This window comes from Anguilla rostrata, chromosome 4 (genome assembly GCF_018555375.3).
Source record: "Anguilla rostrata isolate EN2019 chromosome 4, ASM1855537v3, whole genome shotgun sequence".
Lineage (NCBI taxonomy): Eukaryota > Metazoa > Chordata > Actinopteri > Anguilliformes > Anguillidae > Anguilla > Anguilla rostrata.
In genome coordinates, this window is record NC_057936.1 from 43,481,041 (window position 1) to 43,509,022 (window position 27,982).

A 27,982-nucleotide genomic window follows, 5' to 3' on the forward strand; every position below is an offset into this window, starting at 1 on the left:
ACTCCGGCTAAACTCACAAGCTTAATTCCCACGGGTGATTGACATCAAAACATCCAACAATCTTAATGTGTAATCCTACACTCACAAAACAATACAAAATAACTGCCTTACGTTATTCCTAAACTCACAATTAGCTTACCAAACAACGTTAGCTAATGTGTCCGTACAAATCAGAAATCACGTCAGCGGACTAATTTGTCTAATCTTCGCGGGTCTTTAAACCGTGGTGGAAACGCAGACAACAATGGGCTGAAGGAACCTTTTAGTTCCTTGAAAAGTAGTTTCTGGGACTAAAAGTTCCGGGTACTCTGGATGGAAACGTGGCTTAACAAAGACTCCTGTCCGCATTAGAGTTCACTGATGATAAAACATAGCTTAACTGCCTAGGAATCGGTAGTTCACCACCATTTATTTCAATCATGGGAACTGAATTCAATACAGCATGCATGGTTTCTAGCTACATGTAGCCAACTTCTCTAATATAGCTAACAAAATTGCTAATCAGTGACTTAAGCCGGGCACCCACCGCACGCGTATCGACCGCGAGCGCACTACGCGTGTATTACGCGCGTAACTGAAGCGTAGTTGAAGTACTGTTATTACAACGGCAGCGGGCGACGTCGTCTCCACCAGATGCGAACGCGTCGCGAACCAGCTGCGAAGCTCGCGCGACACAAGCAAACTGAACCGTAGTTTTTCGCTTCTGTTCTATTTTTTCGGCTTGTCGCGCGTCACGATGCCCTGTTTATACACAGAAATATGCTCTAAAATGCTAGGTATACATGCTCTGATTTATATTTCATCCTTATATTACTGGGGGTGTGTCCCTAGTTCCCTCTTGCAGTAGTGGAGAAAGATAAAACCAGATATTTTATAAGCAGCTAAAAAATACAAGCTTTTTCGTTTTTCTATTGTCCTGGCAGGAAAAAAAAAAATTAAAACTGGAACCTGGGAAAAAGGCAAACTTAGTTTCGCTACCTTATTTTGCGGAGGGGGCGGGGTAAATTTGAAAATACACCACAGAAAGACGTAGCCTATTGAATGATGTAGAAGTGAATGCACCGAGCAGCGGTTTGTTAGCTCGAGTTTTGGAAGGTAGTTTTTAACCAACCATTGCTCAGCCTTTGACTTTTCCGATGTCTTCGTTCGCCGTGCTTTCAAAAAGGGCTTGTTAATAAAATCAGATAATCCACAGTGCTTTAAAAAATCAGATTTAGTGGTCTTGCCGATGAAAATGCACCTATTTTATAAATGAAGTTGTAAGCAAGCCTTTATTGCACTTGTACTTCAAAGCTTCCGGTGTTCATGACGTTGTGGTGTTCATATCCCTTCAAGTTTAAACTGTTACGCTATCTTTTTGACGATTAACTGATTTTACTAAATATGATCATATAAATGTTTTGACGTGAATAACAAGACGACACAGGAATTCCCAATGGTTGATTATGGATTATTTATTATTATTATGATCATTACATATTCTTCACAAAGTTGGCACGCTTGTTAACCAAGCAAATAAATGAATGCAGTTTGAGATTGATTATTATGTAGGCTACGTTGCGATTTAAGCTCATGGTAATTCTTTAAAGCGTTTACTTTCTCACGTATTTACATGTGTTAAAAAATATTACCATATTAACAGACTGAAAAAGGTCTCTCACCAAGTATTCACTTACCCATAATCAACAGTCGTGAACAAACGTGAAATACACTATGTAATCCCACTGCAGACTGCGAGAGCTACTAGGAATATAGAGCTTTAAGCAAGCCTTTGCGCGACACAAACGGAACCAGTGGATACACGCTACGCACCGCGCCGTGCTGCTTCGCCGTGCTGCTTACGCGACGCTTACGCGACGCGTGCGGTGGGTGCCCGGCGTTAGTAAACATTCTAATTGTATGATGTATGTTGTAGTGTTTCCATTGAATTATAGACAATGATGCTAAATTAATATTTGCTAAACTGTAATCAATGTATTATTTCTGACTCTATACCTCAGAAATATAACAATGTAATATTAGATTACATTTTATTGGGCAGGTGCTTTTATCCAAAGCAATGTACAATAACTGCATTCTGAAGGTTGCTGGAACAACAGGTCAGAGAAGGTTTATTTATTTACTTTATTTGCATAAAGTACCAGTTATTCGTAGCCATGACCATATACATATTTATGTATGTATTTGGGAAAATAAAGAAGCTAATATTTGGATAGGCTATGGCTAACTTCATTAAAAAGTCAATCACTTTACAAGTGTATTAGCTTGCTATGATAGACTTATGACCTGCTAATATTACGTATTCCTCATAAGATTCTTTGTTTACATCCAAATTCTAACTAAATGTCCAGAATAGCTAAATACCAAAGGAAGACAAACACAAAATCTCCATCAGCACGACAGGGTATGACCATACAATGTTCCCACATGCTAAGGGGTGCACTCAGTGTAAAGATCGTTATAACACTGCCTATTTACTGTGATCATCTATATGGAATCATTCATGTTGCTAAAATTGCAATATCTTTCTATATCTCTTACCACCTCACCTCTTTGCTTAACATTTTTCCTTGTGCTCAAGGTTGTGTCCTCAACAGAGGTGTGCTACATAGTATGCCTTTTAAAAAAGAGTGTGAACATAACGTGGTCCTATCTGAGAACTCTGTTTCTATGGTATTCTTGTTTCCAATTTGTGAACGGCCATAAAATACCAGCGACCAGAAAATATCAGAGCAGTTCTTAAAATGGCCCAGTTTAGATTTCAGGCTTTGACTGATAGTGAAGGATACTAATAAAATTTGTGGGAAAAAATAATTAAAGGGAATTTTATATGGTCTGTGCTCTCTTCTATAGAAAGTTCTTAAAATCACATAATCAAATTTACTTGAAATTAAACTCACCATCCCCAAATTCAGCATCGTTTAGTCTCATTTACTCTCTGTCTCTGTCTCTGTGTGACAGAGCTATCACCAGTGACACTGACAGGGAAGCCAGTTGCTGGAACAACAGACGCAGAGGAGGCATCACGGTTGCTGGCAGAGCGCCGCCGTCAGGCTCGACAGCAGAAAGAGCAGGAAGAAAAGCAGCGACTTGAGCGGGAAGTGGAAGAGAGGTGTGCAAGATGGGTGATTGTGTATCTGTGTGTGTGTGTGTGTGTGTGTGTGTGTCTGTGTGATGACTGCATCCTTATGATGCAGGATGAGGGCTGAGGAGCTACAGAAGAAGCAGGCGGAGGAGCGTATACGGCAGGATGGGGTGGTGCGTCAGGCAGCAGAGGAGCGACAACGGCAAGAGCAGGAGAGAACGCGTAAAGAAGAGGAGGAGAGACAGCAAAGAGAGCATCGTTGGATGGAGTTGCAGGCACAGCTGGAGAGAGAGGTCAGGTTATGATGCTGTACTTCACTGTGCATGCAACTGCGATACTGCTGTATATGTGTTCAACTGTGATATCCCTATTCTGTGAATTATTACAGTGGTTCATGATACATCTGCATGATATTTTACATTTATGCAAATTACCTGTTTACAGGAGCCCTTCTTATTCATTACCTTATAGAAGTTACATCAATCACTGGGATACATACCTAAACTCTCTATCAGGGCTCCAGACTAACTTTTTACATTGGTTGCACTGGTGCGCAAAAGGAACTTTTTCATTTAGGTGCATCAGCACATAATTTAGGTGCACCCAAAATGTTTCACTGCGCCTTTTGGCGCCGCAATAATACATTTTAGGCGTTACCTTTTTTGTCAGTTCCCATACATATTGGTAATTTCTTAACACATTATGTAAATGATTGTAAACAGGAATAAAGGCAGGGGTTAAATTGGGGGTGGACGCGTGGATGACAATCCAGTCCATTTTTCATATGCTTCAGTCCATGTGTTCCCTCTAGCCAGTTACTCGCTCAACCAATCAAAAATCCGAAGAAAAAAAAAAAAAACTCAGGAGGAACAGTTGTTTATATACACAGGCACAATAAGAAAAATATTGTTGATTGTCTTGATTGTTTGGAAGCGGACGCGGTAGGTAATTTCATTAACATGTAATTTCATCTATGCAACATTTTAAAGAGAGATGAATAAACAGCCCCCACGAACGCCGGCTATTATTAACAGCAACTTTGATTGCTTGAACAAAATTAGCAGATTGCTGGTCAGCAGCTAAACTAGGATTGAATATTTCCCAGGTCAGCGGCTACTGGTGAGCTGAAAATTGGTGGGGCGCAAAACGTTCCTTTAAACTAATCATTGATCTCAACCTGTTTTCATTAGTAATTTTTATTATCAAGCGTGCCAATGATCAGACTAATCAAATGGCAAGTGACCTAACATCTTCATACCGTGTTTGGGGGATTAAATCATAAATTCAATTTATCCGTTAAAAATCTGTTTTAATCACGAAGTAGTCTAAACTTAACAAACAAGATACACCAGTCTGTTATCTACCATGTTAGCTTTCAGAATAACCAGCAAAAACAAAACCTGCACTTCAATTTTGTTTACCATCTACGCATTGCAGATATTTGCCATGAATAGGAGTGCGGAGAAAGAAGTGCATATATCCGCAAATAATGTTGATTAAAAATGTGCACAATTTCATACTGCAAATGAAAATAAATGTAGGCTATAAGGCCTAGGCTACTCGCTAAAACTGCCTATTTGGGGAGAGCTGACTATGTATGATAGTATTGAGTAGCCTATTTTGTGAATTAATTGTATTGATACCCAAGGAGAATCAGGGGAAGATTCCGCCACTGCTTAGTGATTAAAACGGATTTTTCAAAATCGCATTTATCGTTTAATCTCCCTAACACAATGCGAAGAAGCTGTGTGTCCCTTTCCAATTGCTTAGTCAAATCGTTTGCATGCTTGTTAATCACTGAAAATTAATTAAAACTGTTTGAGATCAATGATTAGTTTAAAGGAAAGTTTTTTGCCCCACCAATTTTCAGCTCACCAGTCGCCGCTTTTTATTTTGTTTCGACAGTTTAAGAAAGATAGATAAAGGAGGAGGAAAGGGAGGACAAAAGAGGAGAATGACCAATTATTTTTGTGGGTAAAAAACATTTTCAGCATTAATGACACTCAGTAAACTTGAAATATTTTATGTAAAGCCTTGCATCAATAGTATACATTCTTTTTAAAACATTGTTTTCCTTAATTACAATTATGTGCACAATACATTAAAGATACAACTATTTAGAGTTGAGACATTCATTGGTTTGTACCTTTTTTGACCCACCGGATCTCAGGGTCCACCCACTTCCCAAATCCAAATTTAACCCCTGAATAAAGGTGCAGATAAATGTTTTTTCTTTATTTAAATCACAGCACAAACAAGAAATTGCAATAACCTCAATTGTTTAAAAAATAAACTTAAAAAGTGCTGATGTTTAAAGTGCTTAACAAATAAATAAATAAATCAAACTCAAGTTACGCAAACAGAAGTGTGTGCTGCTCCCAGAGGATTACAGGGCGCGGTTTCACACACTAGTGATGTGCGGATCGGCTCTGACGTCATCCGAATCCGCATGTATGCATAAATCATCCACCCGCCACCCACCCAAACAAATTATTTTCTCAGATTTAGAGACCCGCACCTGATCACACATTACCGTTGTTTCTCATTACTTTGCAGCTGTTGCATATGACATACCCGGCAATTGACTCGTCATGGTTAAGTATTTCACTAAATCGCTCCTACACGGAACTTTTCTGCCCTTCCTTTTTTTTTGTTTTTAATTCTCCTTTTTTGATTTACTCTCAGATCTTTTTTGCCTCCATTGCTGCTTACGACGAATGGATGCCGCAATTGGCGCAATGAGAGTCTAGTCTGCTAATTTGTGCCTGATGAAAAATTAAGCTTAAAATATGATCACATTTTACAGAATGTAATTAATATTTTCCTCATTAATGATGTATTATTTCACCCACCCACAACAGATTAACCGCGGTACCTGCAGATATAACTGCGATCCGCGCATCACTAATACACACATGCCTTACGTTTTTTTCCCCACCCGCATTCAGCGAAGAAGAATATCAGGGTCAGAGCCAATCAGAGGCAGAGTAGGTGGGGGAAAAAAAAACGTCAGGTGCACCGGTGCGACCAATGAAAATGTTTAGTCGCGCTTGACAGATTTTTGGTTGCATGTGCAACCAAAATGGTCGCACTCTGGAGCCTTGTCTATAGTAAAACCAGGGTATAACACGATAGTTGGTGTCCATTAATTGCAACTGCATTAAAAGCCGGGTTGCTTTATAATGGAATCTTGAAAAATTGCAGTATCCAACGCTAAAACAAAAAAATTATATCACGCTTGCAAAACCACTGGTATAGTGCTGTATCCAGTGATTCATCTGCTATGACTCATCTTTTTCTGTTGTTAATCGGCCTCTTCTTCTATTATCAACTTCAAACTAGTCAGGAGTGTTAGCACAATAGATATGCTGTCTATTGAGGATTAGGTGAAATTGTACTTCATTACTGGTTTCAGTAACCAGGGAATTATTCTCTTTTAGCGCATTGTAATTAGCATATAACTTGGAAGAGACTATGCTGAAAATTTTTACTTTAATCTGATTCCTACTTTATTCTTAAAAGACTATATATATATATATATATATATATATATATACACACACACACACATGTACATATATTTAGTATGGTCCTATTGGGATGGCAGGTATGCCATCCTGCCAAGTTACGCCTTGGCGGGGCGGCATGCCCCATACCTATACAGCACCGAGAGTTTGGCACTTTTCAGGGTTCCCCACAGAAATAACCACAACAGCAACAGATACTCAGCCCTTAAAAACATTAAATTCTGTACATTCGGACCCCATTTCAACGAACAGAATTCATAAATAACTTCTCATGTCCACACAATAAAGCCCCAGACTAAGGGGATTTTGCGTTTTTTCCTTCTTCTTCTGCCTGCCGCCTGTCCCACAAACGAAATGTCTTCCCATTGGACATTTTACCGACACCAAACCTTCACCTACATGAGCCAATCAAAATCTTGCATACACACACAAAATACCCATATCTTTTTAGTCTGAAACATTTCCAGTTTTAAGAGCTAGTCTGTTTGTGGCCTAGTGGTCAACGTTACAGTCTATGGACCATGGGGTTCTAGGTTCAAGCCCAGGAACAAGTTTCTTTAACTTGCTTTTTTCCTCACTAATAATTGTCTATTACTTCTGTCTATTAATTATTGCTTTTGCACCACACCTACCCACCGTTCACCAACGTATACAATGCATTATGATGTACCATCTACACGATCAGTTAACCTGCTACAATATTGCAAAGCCATATGGATTCAACAGGAGCTCTTCTATTATCACCCAATAAATTTCCTAGTTTCAACAGCTAATCCGTTATGGCTTAGCGGGGCCAGCCGTGTATTGCTGTAACAGGCTGCATGGTAACATCGGTTCGAATCCACTCGTGGGCAAAGAAACTATTGTTTAAAATTGATTTATTTTTTTTCCACAGAAGTATCACAAGTCCTGTTTCTTCTTTTTTTAGGTTTGATATGTCTGAGAATTGTATTATGGAGGTGTCAGGTCCATTAGTCCTTTCCCTGCAACCCATAGTGCACTTAACAATATGGCATATAGTGCTCTATTTTGATGTGTTTATAAATATACGTTTTTTAAGTATATTGTTTTAATGTAACTTCAATGCCTTTTGCAAGTCTGCAAGAAAGAGGTTGCACCCAATCCATCAATGAAAAAAGTCCTTTCCATATAAACCCTTTTCTGCCAGATGTCCTAAGGCAGTGGTCTTAAACTCATTGCCATGGTGGGCCGTGTGCATGCAGGTTTTCATTCCAACCAATTAATGCTGCCTTAATTGAGTCCAATTACTCATTCAGCCATATGCATTTAACTGCATTGAAGCACAGAATATAAGCAAGTTTTTATTTAGACAATGCGGGTCACCATAGACGTCGGGTTACCATTATGTGCAAACCTGCATCCCTAATTCAGCAAATAATTGAACTATTATATAATCAAGATCTGAGGCTGGATTAAAAACCAGCATAAACACGGCCCTCCATGGCACTGAGTTTGAGACCACTGTCCTAAGGGATGGACTCACCCAGGTATGGTTTAGGAATGGCATAATCACATCTGGTTACCTTCATAAGGATAGGACCCTACAAGCATTTCCAGTCTCTCCAATATGGCATTCCTAAAAAATAATTTTTGAAAATACTTTCAAATACATCATTATATGTCTATCATTACAGTGAGGACAGCGATGACCTCTGAATGCATTACCTTTAGATAAGCTGTTGTGTAGCAAACATTGTGCAAGAGGATTTACAACCCCAATTCCAGAAAAGTTGGGAAGGTAAATGAAATGCAAATAAAAACATAAAACAGTAATTTGTAAATTTACTTTGACTTGTATTCAAACAAAAACAGTATGGGGGTCACGTGATGACGGCGAAGTGAGCACGTTTTGGCTAGAGCTCCGTGCCACTCGGTTCTAATTATTTGTTTATCCTGACAACAACCGTGCATTGGAAGCCACTTATGGTATGAACATTTCGTGCTATGTCCTTAGAAAACTTTTGGCCACAGTCTTTTGACAAAATGGGAAGAAACCAAAGGAATAAAGACAAAAAAGATGAATAAAAACCAGAGGTCATTGCTACTGCGACTTCATACATTCAGTGACAAACAGAGGGTGATGGAAGCGGCACGCCGTGCCAGTCAAGATGGTGCCATAATGTACAACGGATCCAGGCTCTCATTCTACAGCGACTTCTCATCTGCGGTGATGAAGAAACGCAAGGCATATGAAGACGGTGATGAAACAGCAGCTACGGGAGTGTGGGATACCGTATGCAATGCTCTTCCCGGCTATTCTGCAGGTGTCCCATGGAGGCTCCCGGAGGAGGTTCATCACCCCGGAGCAGGCACACAATTACCTAGACTCCCTGCCTGGATCATAATCTCCCAGAGCACGGATCAAATGCGCAGGTTGTCTCATCTTTAACATTTTCTTATATCGCGAACATTCTGAACATTTCATGAACGAGTGGCGCGGTTGCTCGAAATGTGAGCATTACTTTTCTATCTTATATCAGTCACTCCCACGAGGAGGACTTTTTTTAGTTTTCTAAAAAAATTGCTTGCTTTGAAATCTGTGCCATCGAGGAAGGCCCCAGGGCCAGATGGATTTGGGTGTGAGTTTTATAAGGAGTTTAACAATATTCTCTTAGACCCCTTGCAGGCTATGTTGAACCATTCATTTGAAAAGGGGATCCTAATTCAATCACTCAGGGAGGCCGATATCTCTCTTATCCTTAAAAAATGAAAATGCCCAGACAATTGCCCCTCCTACAGGCCAATAGCCCTACTTAACTCTGATCAAAAATTGAAGGCATTCGACCGGGTCGAGTGGTCTTATTTGTTTTATACACTGGAGGAATTTGGTCTGGGTGATATTTTTGTCAAATGGGTCAGGGTTCTTTATAATACTCCAACGGCAGCAGTTGTGACTAATGGGCTGAGATCTAGCAATTTTACCCTTCACCGTGGGAATAGACAGGGCGACCCTCTTAGCCCGTTGCTCTTTGATGTTGCTATCGAGCCACTGGCCCAAGTAATAAGGCAGAATGCTCTAATATCTGGTATTCTTACTGGAGAGAGGGAGCATAAAATTACTCTTTACGTGGATGATGTATTGATATTTTTATCAAGACCACAAACCTCTATTCCCTGCCTGATCCAAACCATTTCAACATTTGGCATTATATCAGGGTACAAAATTAATTTAGCAAAGTCTGAGGCAATGCCGCTGGGGTCTCTAACGTCTGTCCCAAGCCTATCAGAGCCTTTTCCTTTTTGTTGGTCACCCTCTGGTTTTGTTTACCTTGGAGTGTATATAACACCTACATATGGTCAGATGTTTAAGACCAACTTCCCTCCTCTTCTGGATGCTTTAATGGCAGATTTAGATCGCTGGGCCCCCCTACCTCTTTCATGGCTGGGTAGGATTGCTCTCATTAAGATGAACATCCTGCCCAGACTACTCTACCCACTGCAAATGATCCCTATTTTGTTATCAAACAAGGTTATCAAGGTGCTTGAAGGCTGGCTGAGTTCTATTGAGCTTGTAAGTCAAACTGGCGTCTTGTTCGTGACGTCACAGCCCAAAATCCTATTGACATTTTTAAAATCATTGATTGTAAAATATCTATAGCGATTAAAAATAAAATATTTCTCACGTTTTGTTGGGACCGTCATTCTCTACCGTAGCATGTGCTTGGTTATATTTATTTCAATCTCTGGAGGGAAAAAAACGGATTTATGTAGATTTACGATGTTCTGGTGGTCCTGAACTACACTAAATCAATCAGTCGCACGGGTAGATGTCACAACCACATGTGCTTGTAAGTCTACCCGCCAAGTGCGATACCTTGGCTGCCCCTAACTGCTGGTCCGGGATCAGATTTCCCTTCCCAGGTCCTAACTTTAACCATTAGTCGGAGAAGAAAATAACTGACTCTGGACCAGCAGATAGGGCCAACTGCACCCAACACCGGTGGCTAGCTAGCTATACCCACGACAAATGCGGTGTCACTGGTTAGCTTAATGCATTTTTTCAATGGTCAGGACAATAATGTTAAGAAGGGAGAAAATCATTCCAAATCCAACCATGTAGAGCAGGTCATATACAGCCAGGGTAGATTAGCGGGTCTGTCAGCGCCAGCATGAAAGATATCGTTTATAAAGTTTCGGTTACCTAACGTTAACGTTAGGACGGGCTGGATCAGCAGGTAGCTAGCTAGCTGTCAAAGTCAGGTTTATATGTCATTACAAACCATATGCTGCACAGTACACGATGTAACGAAACTTCTTTTCGCAAGGCTTCGGTGTAACATAGACTTTCAGTCTGCTCACAGCACTTACAAAGGAATACACACATTGTGAAAATCAGAATCACAGTGCACTTAGACAAGACAGGTGCAGTAGGCAAGAGATAGACAATTTCTAATAAATTTTTTAAAACATAGTAAGTAGTAAATATATTGTCGGTAATTTATCGAAAACCATGCTGGCTAGCTATATTGTTGTTGTGTTGTGATAAAAATATATATGACGTTATATTCCATTTGAAATTATGTCTTAAGTTAGTTAGGTTGTACTTTTTTATACGGTCTATGGTTGTACTTTATAGATCCCTGAAAGGAAATCCTGTTATCATCGCGACCGTACAATTATGATGTGAAATAAACAATATAACTTAATAGTAACAAATCTGTTATTTCCAGTAATTTTAAATTGAAATACGATATCAAAGTGACATTAGAAGTAGAAGGACGCAAGCGTGTTCCAGCTGAGCCGTGAGGATATGAGCGTGCGTCGTGAGCACAGTTCCGGTATGTGTAGTTCCTAAGCGTACTAAACGTACACAACGTTGTACCTTTTACTTCTCATGGGTCAATCGTGCTGCTGATATTATATTTCATGAGTCATATATGTCATGAGTACCGCATACCAATAGCTAACTGGTTCCCGACTTATAACTAAAAATATCGCTTATTGAAAATTGCCCCATTCATTTTCCCATTGACAAATTTGCGGGAAAACGAGGGGAGTGGCTTGGTGAGGTTTTCACTTACAAGCTCTATTATCAGGAGCAAAAGGAAGCCCCGACTGAAGATGGGAAAACTCCAAATGGCTGGCTCTGATGGGGGCTTAGATGTACCAAATGTGAGACTCTATCAGCTGGCAGCCCACCTCCGGGTGGTAACGGATTAGCTCAAATATGACCCAGCCTCAATTTTGCTCGACATTGAATCCTCTCAGTCCAAATGCCCCTTGTGGAGTCTGTTGTTTGTGAACAACTTTAAGTCTGTCAAGGACCTTTGTACTAACCCTATCACTTTAAGCACAGTTAAAGCCTGGAGGTCCATCCATACTATAGAGGGCCGTGCTCAGTTAACATCCCCTCTTACTCCTAGACCGGGGCTTTGAAGCATGGTACAGACAGGGGCTAACAAAGCTAGGATATCTTTTTGATGGCCAGACTTTACTATCCTTTCAGCAGCTACAGCAGCGTTATGGCTTACAGAAATGTGAGTTTTTTTTAGATATTTACAAATCAGACACTTCATCAGGGGGCGACATAGCTCAGGAGGTAAGACCGATTGTCTGGCAGTCGGAGGGTTGCCGGTTCAAACCCCGCCCTGGGCGTGTCGAAGTGTCCTTGAGCAAGACACCTAACCCCTAACTGCTCTGGTGAATGAGAGGCATCAATTGTAAAGCGCTTTGGATAAAAGCGCTATATAAATGCAGTCCATTTACCATTTACCATTCATCACTAAAGATACCACATTAACAACCAATAGTGCCACCTCACATGTAGAAAGGGCCTTGTCTCTACAGGTATCCAAGAAATGCATTAGTGTATTTTATAGAGCTAAATTCCTAAATTCCAATTCATCTTTAACTTCCCAAGCTACTAAGCAAGCCTGGGAGAGAGACTTGGGCATCACTATTGATGACCTAGACTGGCAGGAAGTATGAATCCATGCCATAGAAATATCTATCTGTAATCAAACAAAATCTACTCAATTTAGAATTCTACATCGCACACATACAACACCTGCTCTCAAGAACAAAATGGATGCTAATGCGTCTCCGCTCTACTGTAAGTGTGGCTCTGAGACAGGCAATTACATTCACTGTTTCTGGTCATGTGTGAAGCTACAAAGCTATTGGTCTGGTATTGTGAATGAACTGTGTGTTATTTTTGGTGTTCCAATAGAGTTAGACCCTATGTGCCTCCTAATAGCCTCCACAAGAGGCTATTCAATTTATTGACTTTTTCCGCAAGGAAGAATATCTTGCTTTTTTGGATCAAGGATACTGTTCCAACAAAAAAGTTGTGGCACAATCTTATAATGGAGTGTATTCCCAATGAATACATCTCATGTATGCTTCACTCCTCAGTGGACGCTCTGTAAATTCTGGGACCCTTACTTAGAATATATTAGACCTACGCTGTCATCCTCCATACTAAAAGGATGTCCTAAACCGGCTTAGCCTGTCTCTGTACCTTTTTTACTGCAAACCAGTTTTCCTGCAACCTTGCTATTTGTTTGTATTTATTTATTTGATGTTGCCTTTTTATGTTGTGGGGGGTGGTGAGGGCTGGGGATGAATATAATGCCCACTATCGTCTATTTATATTTTTTATTCTTACTTATTCATTTTATTTGTCATGTCATGTCTGAGCTGTTTTGTTCTGTGTTGTATATGAAAAATGTAATAAATATATTCTCAAAAACATTTTTAAAAAACAGTATAAAGACAAGGTATTTCATGTTTTACCTAATTAACTTCATTGTTTTTTGAAGATATACGTTTATTATGAAATTTATGCCTGCAACATGTTCCAAAAAAGTTTGGACGGGCAATTTAGGACTAATAATGATGTGACAGGTTGAAATAACACGGTGATGTGATACAGGTGATGTTAAACAATGAGGCAATCGTGTTATAGTATATAAGGAGCCTCCAAGAAAGGCCTAGTCCTTCATGAGCAAAAATGGGTTGAGACTCACCAATTTGCCAACAGATGCATCAGTGAATAATCCAGCACTTTTAGAACAATGTTCCCCAAAGACAAATCGGTAGGATTTTGGGCATTTCACCCTCCACAGCGCACAATATAATTGAGAAATTCAAGGAATCCAGTCAAATCTCAGTGCATAAAGGGCAAGGCCGAAAACCACTTCTGAATTTCTGATCCCTCAGATGTCACTGTCTTGAAAGTAAAAGTCGTCATGCGACATGGGCTCAAGAATAATTTGGTAAAACTTTGTCGCCATTCGCCGCTACATCCACATATGCAAGTTAAGGCTTTACTATGCAAAAAAGGAGCCATACATCAACACTGTCCAGAAGCGCTGCCGTCTTCTCTGGGCTCAGTCTCATCTGAGATGGACAGTATCACAGTGGAAGCGTGTTTTTGGCCCGCCGAGTCAACATTTTAAATAGTTTATGGACAAAACAGCCATTGTGTTCTCTGGGCTAAAGAGGAAAAGGATCATCCAAGCTGTTATCAGCGTCAAGTCCAAAAGCCAGTGTCTGTCATGGTATATCAGTGTGTCAGTGCCTATGGCATGGGTAACTTGCACATCTGTGAGGGCACTATTAATGCAGAAAGATATGTACAAATTTTGGAGCAATATATGCTGCCATTCAGGTGCTGTCTTCTCCCAGGACGTCCCTGCATTTTCCAGCAGGACAACACCAAACCACATTCAGCCCAAGTGCATGGCTAAGTAAGCAGAGAGTGCAGGTGCTAGATTGGCCTGCCTGCCGTCCTGACCTGTCTCTGATTGAGAATGTGTGGCGCATTATGAAGCGCAAAATACGGCAACGAAGGCTTTTGGGTGAGAGAGAGAGAGAGAGAGCGATAACAACTGTACAAAACAACATAAAACTTGAAAGTATTATTATGAATGTTGTTATTATTTTGTTTGGGTTTTCTTGCTAATTATATTATACACATTGATATAGAAAAACAAAGTCATTTTGATGCCCTCAGAAAACAGATGAAATCTTGATCTGTCCATTTTTTGTTTTCTAGAATAAAATATGTAACTGAATCAATAAATCATAAACAGAATTGTTATTTATTGACAACCACTTTTAAAATTACTCTTCAGGTTAGTTTGGAATCCCATCACAGGAATATATATTCCATAGGCCTTACTGCTGATTGAACTCCAGTGTCTGAGCCGCCTTATCTTGGTATTGTAGGTTGAAGATATGAAAAGTGGCTGCAGCAAGCCCTGTGATAAAGGTTGGCTGGACCCCTCACAGATAATTCAGCCTTCATTGCTGACCATCCATCCACTCATAACTTGCCCAGTGCCACCTGTTGCAGATAGATAATAGTTTTGTTGAAACACATAGGTATCTTGTATTGTTCACATACAAGTTTTTTATGGACACAATAATTGTCCAAAAAATTCCTCACAGGAACTGTGTATATATTTTTTCAGGTCTTCTCTTCTGTGTCATCACAAATCACATTCAAATGAAGGTTCTATGAGGTACTCCATCAGAGTCCATGATTACAACATGTGCATGAATATTCTGCAACACTTAATAACTGTTCCTACTCCATTCTTCACTACGCAGTATCAGACGAGGGCTGGCCGGCAAAGTCAGGGTGGCGTCAATGTCTGCTGTTGTGGCAAACTCCTATTAAGCATAGACAGTGGTATTCAAAATTAGAAAAGCAGTGTGCATATAATCATAATATAAAAAAGTTATAATAATTACTTTTGCAATTAGCTTACATCAGCATTGAGTATCAGTCCCTCAGATGACTTAGTGAAGTGGGCCATCAAGAGCTGAATGACATTCAGTGTCAAGTCACCATTTTCCCTCTGGTACAAGACAGCCTGGACATCTTTGGTCTTCACTTCTGTGCGGAAATACACAAAAACACTTTACCTTTCATGAAGTCCAGATTCACTGGCTGAAATGGGTCCTTACTCACATGCAAGGCTGAAACAAAATAAAATACCAGTAGTTACTTTAATAGCCAACTATCAAAGGGAAAAAAACACACTCACTAGTGCAAAAAAAGCATCAGACTTTACAGTATTTTACCGTATTTTGGAAAAACAGTACATTACTGTTAGAATTTGGCTGTATTTTTACAGCAATTTATTACAGTGCACCATATGCCACAGGGTTAAACCAAATGTTGCGACAAGCCTACTTTCTTTTCCTTTTTCGCAGTGTGAAATAAACTAAAGTGACTCTGAATTCATGGACGTCCATCTGTCTAAAGTTTGTTTCTTTAAATCTGTTTCTTTTATTGCTGTTTTCTGTGTTTGGTGCGGGAATCATTGTCACTTCCATGTTTTCTGATCACAACAGCAGAATGTGAATCTGTGCTCTCCTCTAGCATGGTGTGACTAAACAAACAGTTCAAAGCCTCAATGAGTATATACAGTTTGTATGCGGTGCTGCGTTCAGCAAGCTTTTTTTGGGCAATTTTTCTCATAGAAAATGAATGGTGGAGTGTTCACCCTTGTGATGTCACAATACTGTCTTCTCACGCTTGTGATGTCACAATGCTCTGTCTTCTAGCACCTGTACTCTGGGCTCTCTCTGGATTTGAACATTCCACCATTCATCTCTATGGCGCAAAATTGCCCACAAATTGTGGGACGCCTCATTGGAATTGGTAGAGTCCTTTGTCCATTGGTGTAGGTTAGCCTTGCCCCCATTCCTGATTGGCTGATGTTTGATATTCCATAACTTTTGAATCGTTTAATGTAGAGTGTTGCGGGGCGCCTCATTGGACTCAGTAAAAACATAGCAACTACCTAGCACCTAGCAACACCCTAGCAACCGCCTAGAACTCCATAGCAACCACCTAGCAACACCCTAGCAACCGCTTAGAACTCCATAGCAACCTCCTAGCAACACCATAGGAACCACCTAGAACACCCTAGCAACTGCCTAGAACGCCATAGAAACCATGTAGCAACACCCTAGCAACCACCTAGAACACCCTAGCAACCACCTAGCAACACCCGAGCAACCGCCTAGAACTCCATAGCAACCACCTAGCAACACCCTAGCAACCGCTTAGAACTCCATAGCAACCTCCTAGTAACACCATAGGAACCACCTAGAACACCCTAGAAACTGCCTAGAACTCCATAGAAATCATGTAGCAACACCCTAGCAACCACCTAGAACACCCTAGCAACCACCTAGAACTCCATAGCAACCACCTAGCAACACCCTAGCAACCGCCTAGAACTCCATAGCAACCACCTAGCAACATCCTAGCAACCACCTAGAACACCCTAGCAACTGCCTAGAACTTCATAGCAACCACCTAGCAATACCCTAGCTACCACCTTTAATACCTTTGAAACCACCTAGAACTGCCTAGAACACCATATCAACTACCTAGCAACATTCTAGCAACCCCCTAGAACTCCATAGCAACCACCTAGCAACACCATAGCAACCCCCTAAAACATTATATCAACTACCTAGCAACACCCTAGCAACTTCCTAAAACACCCTAACAATCGCTTGGAACAATGCAGCAACTACCTAGCAACACCCTAGCAACCTTTTAGAACCCACCTTTTGAATCCACCCTTCTGCTGGGATCAGGATAATCCAGATTTTTTTGGATCAAAGGTATCCCAATCCTACTAAAAAGTTTTGAACAACACATACTGAAGGTTTGATCCAGATCAAAACCAAGACTGGATTACGTGATCTAATCTGATTTCAGAATCCTTTTTTCTTTTGAACAACTCATTTTCAAGATTTGATCCAAACCGATAGCCGAAATCCGATCAGATTACTTTTGAACAACTGGGCCCAGGTGTGAGTGTCACAGAGACTTGGAAAATGGTTTATATGAAGCAAGACACCTTTACCATTTGAAATACTAAGATTACACAACATCATCATATATTTCACTGTTACATCCCTGTGTTCCTCTCTCTTGCTCTTTTCCCCCTTTTCAGAACCCACTTCCATTCGCCATTCCCACCACCATTCATAATCCTCCTGCCTACCTTCCAAGCAATCCAAGAACGACACCCGATTTAAATTCCCCACCAGCAATACCGTATACTGATGCTGCCGCTTTTGTATTCCACTCCCTGTATCTTCCCATACATTTTAAGTTGTTGGTTGTGTCTATTTGTAATTCATGTTAATCCCTGGTTTTGTCATGAGTAGTGTACCTGTTTCCCTTATTTACCCTGTTTGCTACTGTCTCATTTACCCGCCACGCTGAGGCATTGGGACAGGTAAGACAGAGGCCTCTGCACATAGGATTGACAGGTTTTTACTGTATAGACACACTAGTCTAGGAGTGGTTGCCACCATCTGTATTAAAGTTTGTTAACAAGAGTAGTTAGGTAGGCTATTGATTTGAATGTCCCATTCTACGTTTGGTTATAGCTAGTTTTGTTCAGTTTTTTTTACTTTATTTTCTTTGGCAACACTCAGGATCCCAATCCTCAGTTGTGTGTGTGTGTGTGTGTGCGTATGTCCTTGTATACATTGTACACACTGTTTATAGCCTGTCACTATTTGCACTGTTGTCACTTATTATCTCTATCACTACTATTCAGTAAACACTTTTTCACTTTACTTTTTGTGAATAGTTATTCTTGTCATGCCGCTCTCAGAACTCACAACTCTTTCCCTTCCCCGGACATTCACTTTTTCTATCTAATGTTGCGCACCCCATTTTCCAGCCTGAAACGGTGCAATGGTATTGTAAACGGCTACACGTGTCATCTAACATGCGAGTAGTTGGCTCCCTGAATATGAATTAAATGTTTTTAACAGAAAATAACAATTATAAATGTGATTTTATTCACGGAAACGCCTATACAAAAATGCTGGCTAGCTAGCTGGCTAATCACTAAACCAATGGCCACCAAGTGAGCTGGTAACTTAAAAGAAACACACAGCTTGCAAAATGTGCAAACTCAACTGTGAAACTATACAAGACTACTAATATAACTTATAAGAACAGAATGAGAAAAGAATGAACAAGACTCAAAGGTATTAACAGTTTTAATTGGATTGCTGAGAGCAGCTAGCTACAAACAAATTTTGCAGTTCAACTATATCTGTACCGTATGTGAAGAAGTGTTGTGGTCTGGCGATAATGTAAGGGCGCAGCACTGGCTAAGCACACCCACACCTTCAAAATGGCCAATAGGAAAGCGGTGCATTTTTTGATAACCAATGACAAAATTACAGAAAACTATGAACGCTCAAAAAAATAGCTATAACGGTGAGTTTTCATTAGATGGGCAGATGATTCCTCTGGGTGGGCAAGGCTTATCTCTGGGTCGGCAACGCCCACCCCAGCCCACCCGTAGACACGTCCCTGATCCGAAACCTCTCCAAAAATGAATAAAAGGCTTTTTGTTTGTTATAAAGCTTATGATGGTTTAAGATGAAACCTTGATATCACCTTGATATCAAATAATGCAAAAACTGCATAATCTTACATTTGACCTCACAACATTGTACTGAAGCAACAATTCAAGCTGTTGTGTGGAGCTCTTAATCAATGTTATAAATGTCAAATTAGATATGTGTTACCTTGTTGGAAAGCTTGTACTGTTCTCTAAGCATTATCAATCAAACCAGAACTAACGAGTTATAATGGTGTAAACAGCATGTGGTGTCTTGCATGTGGGCTATGTAAATGCCTACTCCCTCTTTTTTTTTTGCGTGTTTATTTTTACAATGAATTATTCAAGACAATAAATAACCATTGAATCTTGAAAGGGACATATTTGTGTGAAACCATTGGTAAAATTGAATATGTATTACATATTTAGTCACAGATATTGATAGTAGAATGTAGTGGTATAATTACTCAAGAATTCCTTTTGTTATTTTTGCTATTCAGTGAGAAGCATTTACCAGTGTACTGGCGTACCTTTGGGCGGCTGTTATCTTTATCTTGTCACTATGATGGAATACAGATTTTTGGTTGTGAAAAATGTCTAATGTGTCATTCTTGGAGGTATAGTTGCAGGTGAGACTGCAGGGAGGGGGTGCTTGTTAAATGGATGGCCTGTGTAACAATGGTGGCAAGCAATGGTCGAGTTGAGCAACCTCAGAATGCCAGCTTTCTGGCCACTTGGGGGCTTGCACAAAGTGGTTAATTGATCAAATAATGTAGTTGATTACACAGTTAACTCACCACACCAGGGTTCTCGGGTCTGAATTTCTTCCTGATATTAAGATGAAATCAAAAGCCAGCAGACTCTGTTGCCTGCCAGGACCAGGAATGAAGATCGCTGCCTTAGAAGCACCATGTGTCAAGACAGTCTGGGTTGTCAGGTAGCTGGACCTACAAGCACTGGTTAAAACATTTCCACAAAGACATACAATGTGATACAGCTGCTTAGGCTACTAGTATAGACAAGCAGCAAGACAGGAGGAGAGGACTACAGGAATCTCTCAAGTGGGAGTAGACCGATTTCATTTATTTATATAAATTAATATTTATTTTAATGAATTTAATTCATATTATATTTATATTTATTTCTATTTGCCTATATTACTACACCAACAGCTCTGATCGCGTCTTCCAAAAAGTTTGCTTTTCTCAACTACAGCTATTTACAACTACGGTGTTGTGTAGTGTAGTTCTTATACTTTTATTTGGTGAAAGTCTGTGGATCATTCCTCAACACAGATCATTTTATTGCACTCTTTTAGTGCTGTCGGTATTTCATTTCACTGGAATTAATACTAGCTGGTACTAGCTTGGCTAGGTTTGTCTTTAGCCTGGTGGCTAAGCTAGCCAGTTGCTTTCACTGAGGATCTTAATCTCTATATCAATGTCAACACTCACCTCTCCCCCAGACTGCTCTGGATGCCTTCAGCTGAGTCAAAAAGTCGTTGAACTCGAAGGTCGGATTTCCATGCTTTACCAGATCCAAGATGATGAACGACTCCTGGACTTGCTGGCCGCAGAAGCCTCCCGAATTCCTGACAACACCAAGCTTCCCTGGCGTGCTCCCTCTCCAACTACGGAGCCAGAGCCGCCGATTGTCAGTTCGATCCCCGGGGAGGACCCCTGGCCCAGGCTTGGAGCTAAACCTAAGGCACGGATCTGTTCCACACTCGCTCCTCCTGAACCCTGGATCGTCATCCGGGGTGACAAGAATCAAGGTAGGAACTCCTCACATAATCCACCTCCGGGGTCTATCCAGCTGGGTAACAGGTTCAATGTGGGGAAGTTGGGGAAATTGGACCAACACCTGTCCACTGTCGATCTGGAGCCCATGGCCAGTCTAGCGCTGCTGCCCAGAAGTTTGAGGGGTCCCGGGACCGGTTCCAGTCTAAGGAATGACGCCCCTGGACTGGCAGCCCCTAGTCCCCGCAGTCGACACCGGCACTCAGCCTCCAGGATGACCAGCTCCAAATCCACAAGACAGGAGACTCCATCATCAGGAATGTTAAAACTCTCTCAGCTATAACTTGTTGTGTCCCGGGTGCCACTGTCCGCGACATAGAGGAAAAAGCCATCGAGATCCTCGCAAACGAACCGGACATTACTAAGATCATTGTTCATGTAGGACCAAATGACTTTCGCAAGCAGCAGTCTGAACTTCTGAAAAACGGACTTTGTGCACTTATTCACTCACTTACCTCGTATCTCAGATACCCTTCTCTCCCGCACCAACACTGAGGAGCTAGTCACTCTCTTCAACTCATCCTGCTCTGACATTCTGGACTATGTAGCTCCTTTAAAACTGAAAAACCTAAGGCTAACAATGTTGGTACTCCCTGGCTGAATGACTCCACCCGTGCACTTAGATGAGCTTGTAGGAGAGCTGAACGCGAATGGAAAAAAGATTAACTCCAGGTTTCGTATGACATTTTAAGAGATTGCTTAAAATCTTACCAAAGCTCTGTTAAGTCAGCTAAAATACAATTTTATGCTGATCTAGTTAATAAAAACGCGCACAGACCTAAAATACTGTTCAACACAATTAACTCTATCTTAAATCCTTATACTGCTGCTGTAGCTACCTTTAAGTCCACTACTAAAACCTGTGAAAAGTTTCGGAATTATTTCTTAGACAAAATTGACAACATAAGATCTCTCATCTCATCTTCAGGCTCTAAATCTTCAGAGATACATTGTCCAGTCAGCTGCCTCCAGCAGTTTAAACCTGTGTTGTCCTCCCAGCTGTCTGAGGTGGTCTCACATGAATCCCACTTACTGTCCCTTAGACATTATACCGTCACGCCTTTTCAAGTAAGTTTTTGTCACAATCTGCCCCCTTATTTTGGCTATAATTAATAGCAGTCTATCTTCATGGGGCTCATGGTGCTATTATAGGACTTATCTTGGATTGCCTCCATCTCTGTACCACATATTGTCTTTTATATACTTAATTAGGAGTATTTTTAACTTCCCAATTTTGTATGGAATGCGGGGGAAGTATATACTGAAGCCATATGACATTGTGTAACCTGCATGGACTTAGTTTATTAGGTAACAAAGGTGGTCCTCTAAGTCCAGTTGAAGCTAGATCATACTGCACAAAACTGAATAGTATGACTTGAAATCAACCTGTAAATTATGTTACAATCTTTTTTAATTTCACCTCCACTGTAAACACAGTCAGCCCAGAGATTAATCTTGTCTGTATCTCATATAAGCCATGGAAGCCATCTCATGGAATTTGTGGATTACAAGGCTTAGAGCTAGCAACTACGGGTGCCTTGCTGTGACTGTGTTATGTCTCAATTTGAGTTATAAAAGAAGGTTTTATAACAGTTGTAAGAAGGTTCCACTGTAATTAACTATTGCCTTCAAAGCAATGTACCGCAAGCATTACACTTTATCTTGCCATCAAGTGTTGGAAAGCACTACCGTGACAGAGTAAGAATTCTCAGGTGCTATTACTTGAGATTTCACAGTTTTTATGCCCCCGGCCTCCATAGGAGGCAGGAGGGGCATTATGTCGAGCCCCTGTCCGTTGTCCCTCCGTCATCCATCAACAATTTGGTTTACGCTCATTTAACAGAAAACACCTTTATCGATCAGGCTGATTTTTTGGTGGTGAATTGGACTTCATCACATGAAGGCTGGTTTCGATCGGTGACGCCACCACTCATTCAATATGGCCGCCACGGCCGGCATCTTGAATTTGGTTTGCGCTCATTTAACAGAAAACGCCTTTGTCCATTGGGCTGATTTTTTGGTAGTGAATTGGACTTGACCACACAAAGGCTGGTTTCGATGGGTGACACCACAGCTGCCTTCATGTGGTTGACCATGTACAGTCAGGGGCATATGCCATACATTGCAGTTTCAAGTTCAGGTTGACGTTACAAGATGTAAGTAGTCCATTGCCTCGTGATTTATCAGTAAACAATGCACTATTTTTACAGAATGTTTACCTTGTCATTTCGATGTGAAAATAAGATATTACACACTGTTGATGCGTCTCCAAGGGAGGAGACGATTCACCTCATATCAACTTGCGAGCCCTGTTTCCAATGTCAGTTTGAAGTTGGGCATCACCTCCCTCAAGGCCGAGAACAACAGAGACCATATAAAGATGATATTACTCCTCCAAGGTGTTGCCCATGTAAAATAAGGGGGCTGGCATTAGAGGGCTTGTGATCTGATTAAAATGCATTAAAATGGGTCATGGTTTGAGTGTGGTGTTAATTTTTTGTTGCTGATTTGTGGTGCAAAAATTCAGTTTGGAACCCAGAATAAACGTATTAACACTGAAAACTTTTCTGAATGCTTAAAATAACTCTAGAGGACCCTGCGGTCGGGGGCGTATGCCACGTTATGCGGTGGCCTTGTTTGGCATTGTAAACATCATTTTTGTATGCAATCTCTGTGTATTGCCACAATTTTCTCTGCAGAGGGAGGAGACGGAGCAGCAGGTGCGGAAAGAGGCCGAGAGACACCGCCAGGAGCGAGAGCTGCTGAAACTGCAGGAGGAACAGGAAAGATTACAGCGGAAGAAGGTGAACACTACATTTCAACATTGCACTTTAACTCTCAACACTCAGCACTACACTTTAACAACAACCACTACATTTTTTAACAATCAGCAGTCAAAACTGTGCCACTGTTTCCACAGTTCTGTCACACTGAATACTCTGCATTGTGCACTATATTTAACACCCTTTACTTACCTCTGTGCTGCTTATCCACATTCAAAATTTTGTTCTTCATTGTTTGAACTGCATTGTTCACTATGTCTCACATACAACACTGCATTTAACACCATCCAACACAGTACACTTTTTCCATAACACCTCACAAAACCCTCACCTCGTGTATGCATGTACTGCTGGATGGATGAGACTGTATAGCCAGCCATTCAATTCATGAATTAACTCAATTCTAATTCATATTGGAATTGGGATTTGAAAAAAAAGAACTTCAGGGAACAGTATTGTAATTGAATTGGGCTTTTTTTTTTTTTTTCTTACCTAACATAACATAGCATTATTTAATTACAAGAACAGGCCATTCAGCCCAACAATGCCATTTTCCTAACTAAATTAGTGCTCTGATTACCTACAGACTAGATAGTATCTAACACTGTATCAAGCCTAGTCTTGAAAATCCCCAGAGTTTCTGCCTCTACTACGTGACCTGGCAGGCTATTCCACATATTGTGTGAAAACAATCTTCCTAATATCTGTATGGAATCTTCGTTTTGTTAATTTCCATTTATGTCCCCTCGTTCTACTAACAGAACACAACCTGAAGAATCTAATGTAGTTCAGTTTAAGGCTTTTACATTCATAAAGGGGATCAACAATCAAATCACCCCTGAGTCTCCATTTACTAAGCTTAAAGAGGTTAAGCATCTTAAGTCTTTCCTCATAGCTTTTATCTTTCATACCAGGAATCAATTTTGTTGCTCTTCTTTGAACTTTTTCCAGAGCCTCTATATCTTTCTTGTAATACAGTACCCAGAACTGCACACAATGCTCCAAGTGTGGTCAGACAAATGTATTGTATAAGATAAGTATAACTTCCTCAATACTTTTAGCTATATATCCCGTTGGCCTTTTTTACTGCGACAGCACAGTGCCTAGAACCAGAAAGGCTTTGATCAACCATTGCTCTTAAGTCTTTTTCAAACTGAGCACATTCCAATTTTGTTCCTCCCATAAAGTAATCCTGCCTAATGTTTTTATTTCCCACATACAGAACTTTACATTTGGCTATATTAAATTTCATTTGCCAGGTTTCCGTCCACTTCTGGATTTCATTTAAATTAATAATCTCAAAGATTTTCATTAAAATAAATGTCTGTTAAGTCACTATCTACGCCGAATTAGGTAACACAATGGTCATTGAGCCTACTATTATATTTATTATTAAAGAACTGGGTGTCTGTGGCAACATTCCCAGGAAAAAATCATAAGCGGCGCACAGTTAGTGACGCGTTTTCCATCACCCATCAGTGGTTGGTCTGCCAGAGAGGGTAGGCGGGGAGGGGGGGGTTATGGAACCCTAAAAGGTTTTTGTGTAACATGAGAGGTCATATTATTTGTTGATGTAGATTTCGTATTACATTTGATGACAATGTAACGTTACTAAATTACATAGCTATTTGCACAGCTAACTCTAGCTACCGGATCATGTCAAAAAAGGCAACATTAGTTTAGTCAACGTTGCGCACCGTAGCCATCTCTCATATCAGGTAACGTTGCGTTAGCTATAGCTAATGTAATTAACATAATCTAATGTCAGCTAACAATTAGAAAAAACGTTAGTTAACGCTGCCAACCGGTACCAACCTCGGAAACCATCTCTTGAATGCAACGCTACCTTGTTGCAACGTTGCAATGTAGCTAACTAAAGGCCAGTTCAGATCAATGATTCACAACTGGACTGGATGCAACTTGCTAAATTCCAAGATGTCTGATTGTAAATTTTCTAAAACTGCACTTGGCGATTTGATAAGGTGGGTCTTTTGAAACCCCAAGCAACGGCTTCAGACGCTTTGCAACTAACCAGTTCACACCGCTGCAATTTTCTCTGCTACATTCTAAAACCGTTTAGTCTCGTTGCAAATCATTGATCTGAACTGGCCTTAACGTTACCGTTATTTGCATTGCCATCAAGTTCATCCATATATTATAACGATCGGAATAAAGCCGTCTTTGCACAGAGCATTAACCCCGGGGTATAGGTGGAGCAGAGCCGGGTCTGATTTCTGTATAAAGATGTCAAGCCGGAGAAAACTAAATAAAAAAATACGGCAGTATGGATTGGCGTTGTTATTATTTTATTACGCTTCCTCATAAGTTCCTTCAGCCTTGATGCCCTTTTTTGATGAAATTTTCTTTGCTAATTTAACACCCAGCTCAGCTTTATTCTCAAACAGCTTAGCTAGCAAAACCAGAAACACCAGGGGTAACATTTTGCAAGGCAGTTGTTTCAAAAATATCACACAACAATCATTCACGAGAAAGACAATATTTATTGTGCACGACATACATAATTGCACGAGCCAAAGCTAATCCCGCGGATTCTTCTCTGAAGTTTAAAGATGTTCATACTGGGCAAAAGGTGGATAAAAAACTTCTGTGGAAATTGATCATCGCTAATTCTACCCCAGGTCTGCTACAGGGTTTTAACCCGGCTCGGCAGTGTAAAGACCGCTTAATTTAGCCTAATGTTAGACAATGAAGGAGTATGTACGTAATATTACTTTTATAACAACAATTTTTTATTCAGCAAATAGTAAAAGTGTTATAGTCGGCGTGGCCCAGGTGCCAACTGACTGACGTCACACAGGCGACACTGGTTGGATCTCTGGGAAGTGCGGTCCAAAAACACACCTGCAATTACCGCTTCTCGCCATTGGTACCGCCAAAGAGAACGAAACGGAGATCTTCGAGATTGTAACTTTAAATCTTCTTGGATTACTTTAGTAGCTTCCAAACTATTAGCTGGGCCTCCCGGTTTTGTATCATCTGCAAATTTGACTAATGTATTTTCTATGTCCCTGTCAAGGTCTTTGATATAAATGAGGAAGAGCAGTGGTCCCACCACTGATCCTTGTGGGACTCCACTTCTAACAGCTCCCTGCTCAAATAATATCCCTCCTACTACTACTCTTTGTGTTCTACCCTGTAGTCAGGTCCGAATCCACTCTGAAATACATAGTCTAATTCCTACTGTCTTCATTTAACTAACAAGTCTCTCATGTGGTACCTTATCAAATGCATTACATTACATTACATTACAGGCATTTAGCAGACGCTCTTATCCAGAGCGACTTACACAACTTTTTACTTAGCACTTTACATTGTATCCATTTATACAGCTGGATATATACTGAAGCAATGCAGGTTAAGTACCTTGCTCAAGGGTACAACGGCAGTGTCCTTACCCGGGATTCGAACCTAAGACCTTTCGGTTACAAGCGCAGTTCCTTACCCACTGTGCCACACTCCGTCCTACAATGCCTTTTGGAAATCTAAGTAGATAATATCATATACCTTGCTATAATCAAAACACTTGGTAGCTTCTTCAATGAATACCAGAAGGTTTGTCAGACATGACCTTCCCTTATGAAAACCATGCTGGCTATCCCTTAGGATGTTGCTATTTTCAAGAAATACTTCCAACTTGTCTCTAATAACAGATTCCAGTATTTTACATATTATGCAAGTTAAACTTACAGGCCTGTAGTTTCCTGGATCAGTACGGTCCCCTTTCTTATATATTGGTGTTATGCTTCCAGTCCTCAGGTATTTCTCCAGTTTCTAAGGACTGTCTAAAAATACCTGCCAATGGTTTACAAATTATCTCAGATAACTCTTTGAGTACTCTTGTGTATGTGCCATCAGGACCTGCTGCCTTGTTTGTCTGTAGTTTAAGTAATTCATGCAGCACTTCTTTATCCTCTATTTCAATATGTGATAAGACTTTCTGAATAAGTACTGAATATGCCTTCCAGTCTATTAGTAACCTCTTCTCAACAAAACAACTGTTTAAGGCATCAGCAATATCTTTATTCTTAGAAAGCAATGCTCCTTCATTTTTGATGCACCTGATACCCTCTTTGACTTTCCTTTTCCTATTACAGTGTTCAAAGAAACATTTGGGATTAATTTTTGCATCTATGGCAATTTGCCTTTTCAAAACCTCTTGGTTTCTCTTAGTTCTTTTTTAACCTTAACACGCATATTACAATATTCCGCCCTATTACTGTCAGTGCTGTCATTTTTGGCTGAACCGCAACAGCAGGGACAGCCCTACAAACGCGAATGTCTGTGACTGAGTGGTGAAGTTACACCATTGGTCGGCCGAGTTATGAAGTTACACCATTGGTCAGCCGGATCACGTGTGTTAGGTCCAGCCGTATACTAGGTTTTAACCTGGTCTTGTTATATA

General features: G+C 40.5%; 1 protein-coding gene and 1 long non-coding RNA gene across 5 annotated transcripts in view; both read left to right on the top strand.

The window, feature by feature from the left end:
- The window catches only part of LOC135254139 (uncharacterized), a 159,722-nt gene that overhangs the window by 62,956 nt on the left and 68,784 nt on the right, over positions 1-27,982 (top strand). The window lies entirely within an intron of this gene.
- Positions 1-27,982, top strand: part of LOC135254129 (MAP7 domain-containing protein 2-like) — a 108,205-nt gene that overhangs the window by 24,207 nt on the left and 56,016 nt on the right. For all 4 annotated transcript variants that reach the window (XM_064334108.1, XM_064334109.1, XM_064334106.1 and 1 more), the window contains exons 6-8: positions 2,962-3,112; positions 3,198-3,378; positions 23,476-23,580. In XM_064334108.1, coding sequence (XP_064190178.1) covers positions 2,962-3,112; positions 3,198-3,378; positions 23,476-23,580 — 437 coding nt within the window. The remainder of the gene's footprint in view (positions 1-2,961; positions 3,113-3,197; positions 3,379-23,475; positions 23,581-27,982) is intronic.